We start from the raw sequence: 1,399 nt of genomic DNA, 5'->3' as shown, positions 1-1,399 counted from the left end.
GTTGCATAAAATTAGGGAACATATCTCTCTGATTTTATTAAGTCTTTTTTTTATTTTCTACTCTTTTTTTATCTCCATTTCTGCAAGAAAAATCCTTAGATATACCCTTTTGATCTGGAGAAGAATCTTCGTAGAATTTCATATTGAAAGATTTTTCTAAATTCCAGTCAAACGAAAGGTTACCGTGAGATATTTCTACACTATATCATACAGCAAGTGTCATTTACCCTACTGTAATCCATGTGTCCTGTAATGCACTTTATTACATCATGATGGTCGTCGAGTCCTGTAAAAGATTTATAATCCCTCGGTTTCAAACCAATTTGCATATGGAAAAAAAACGAGAGTTTAAAGAGATATACATAAAATTCAATGGGAAAATAATCACAGTCCCTCTTACCGCAATCTCTCACGATGGTTTTCTTAAATATGTTGTCGTCTGCCAAGACAGCAGTCGCCATCAAAGCAAAAATTGCCCAACCGACGAACTTCATGGTTGCGACAGTTTGATGTCCAGTTGAATGAATGTCCAAAACACTTTTGGGCTGCTTCAATATAACTCAGTGTCAGTACTTTCTTTACGACGTCAGATTTTCCAGGAAAGAACATATTTTGCTCAATTACTCCAATAAATAAGAAATACACGCGCAACAGTAATAAAATACAACGCTGGTCACCTAATCACTATTATAAAGTGATTGAAAGTTGTTAGGAGGTGCCCTTACGTCGAAGAACGTTCACGGTTTTGAGTTTAGAAGGAAAAAAGCAGAAGAAAAGAGCAAATCATCAATTACATCGTTCAGAAGGAGGAGAAGACCGAAACAAAGACTTAAAGTAGTCTGTGAAGAATATCTTCTGATGTTTTTAAGAAAAAACTTTCAAAGCATGTTTATCATACTATTTGTGCGAATGCTTGACTTCGGTATTTTTCCATAAAAGCAAACCAAAGTTTGTAATGCATCGATGTCCCATTTAGAAGAAAAACAGTACGAATCGAATGAAACTTGCACTAATAAACTACATTGATTCTTTTACCTTTATTTTGACATATACACCCAGTGATCACAGAATTCTGACCACCATTCGCAAGGATAACAGCCGCTATTCGAATAGGCATTCAATCCACGAGACGTCTGAAGACTTTGGTCTTCAGGGAGCTCCAACCTGCTGCCTACAGGGCTTTCCATAGTGTCAGAATATATGATGGTTGTGTGTCCATACACCTCACTTTCAGTTCGAAAACATCCACAGGTGTTCAATTGAGTAGAGTATTTTCGGGTCTAATGGCATCAGGGATTTACCCCATCTCCGCGTATGTTCTTTGTATCGAGGACAGAACTCTGTCAAAGCCAGAGATTTAAAGTGTGTGGATCATGTGTTGTGTAATATGTTGTGCCCA

The 1,399-nt window shown here is 37.1% G+C and overlaps 1 protein-coding gene across 1 annotated transcript; it reads right to left on the bottom strand.

Moving 5' to 3' along the window:
* Positions 1-238: 238 nt before the first annotated feature.
* LOC150086363 (uncharacterized) lies at positions 239-536 on the bottom strand (the record flags this gene model as incomplete). Its single annotated transcript, XM_090371331.1, is given in 2 exon segments — positions 239-286; positions 401-536. Coding segments are annotated over 2 exon segments (142 nt in total), but the record flags the coding sequence as incomplete, so codon positions are not given.
* Positions 537-1,399: the final 863 nt, after the last annotated feature.

The sequence above is a fragment of the Mastigoproctus giganteus genome, chromosome 4 (genome assembly GCF_048544385.1).
Source record: "Mastigoproctus giganteus isolate SK-2022 chromosome 4, ASM4854438v1, whole genome shotgun sequence".
Lineage (NCBI taxonomy): Eukaryota > Metazoa > Arthropoda > Arachnida > Uropygi > Thelyphonidae > Mastigoproctus > Mastigoproctus giganteus.
This window is presented reverse-complemented; position numbering and strand designations above follow the sequence as displayed.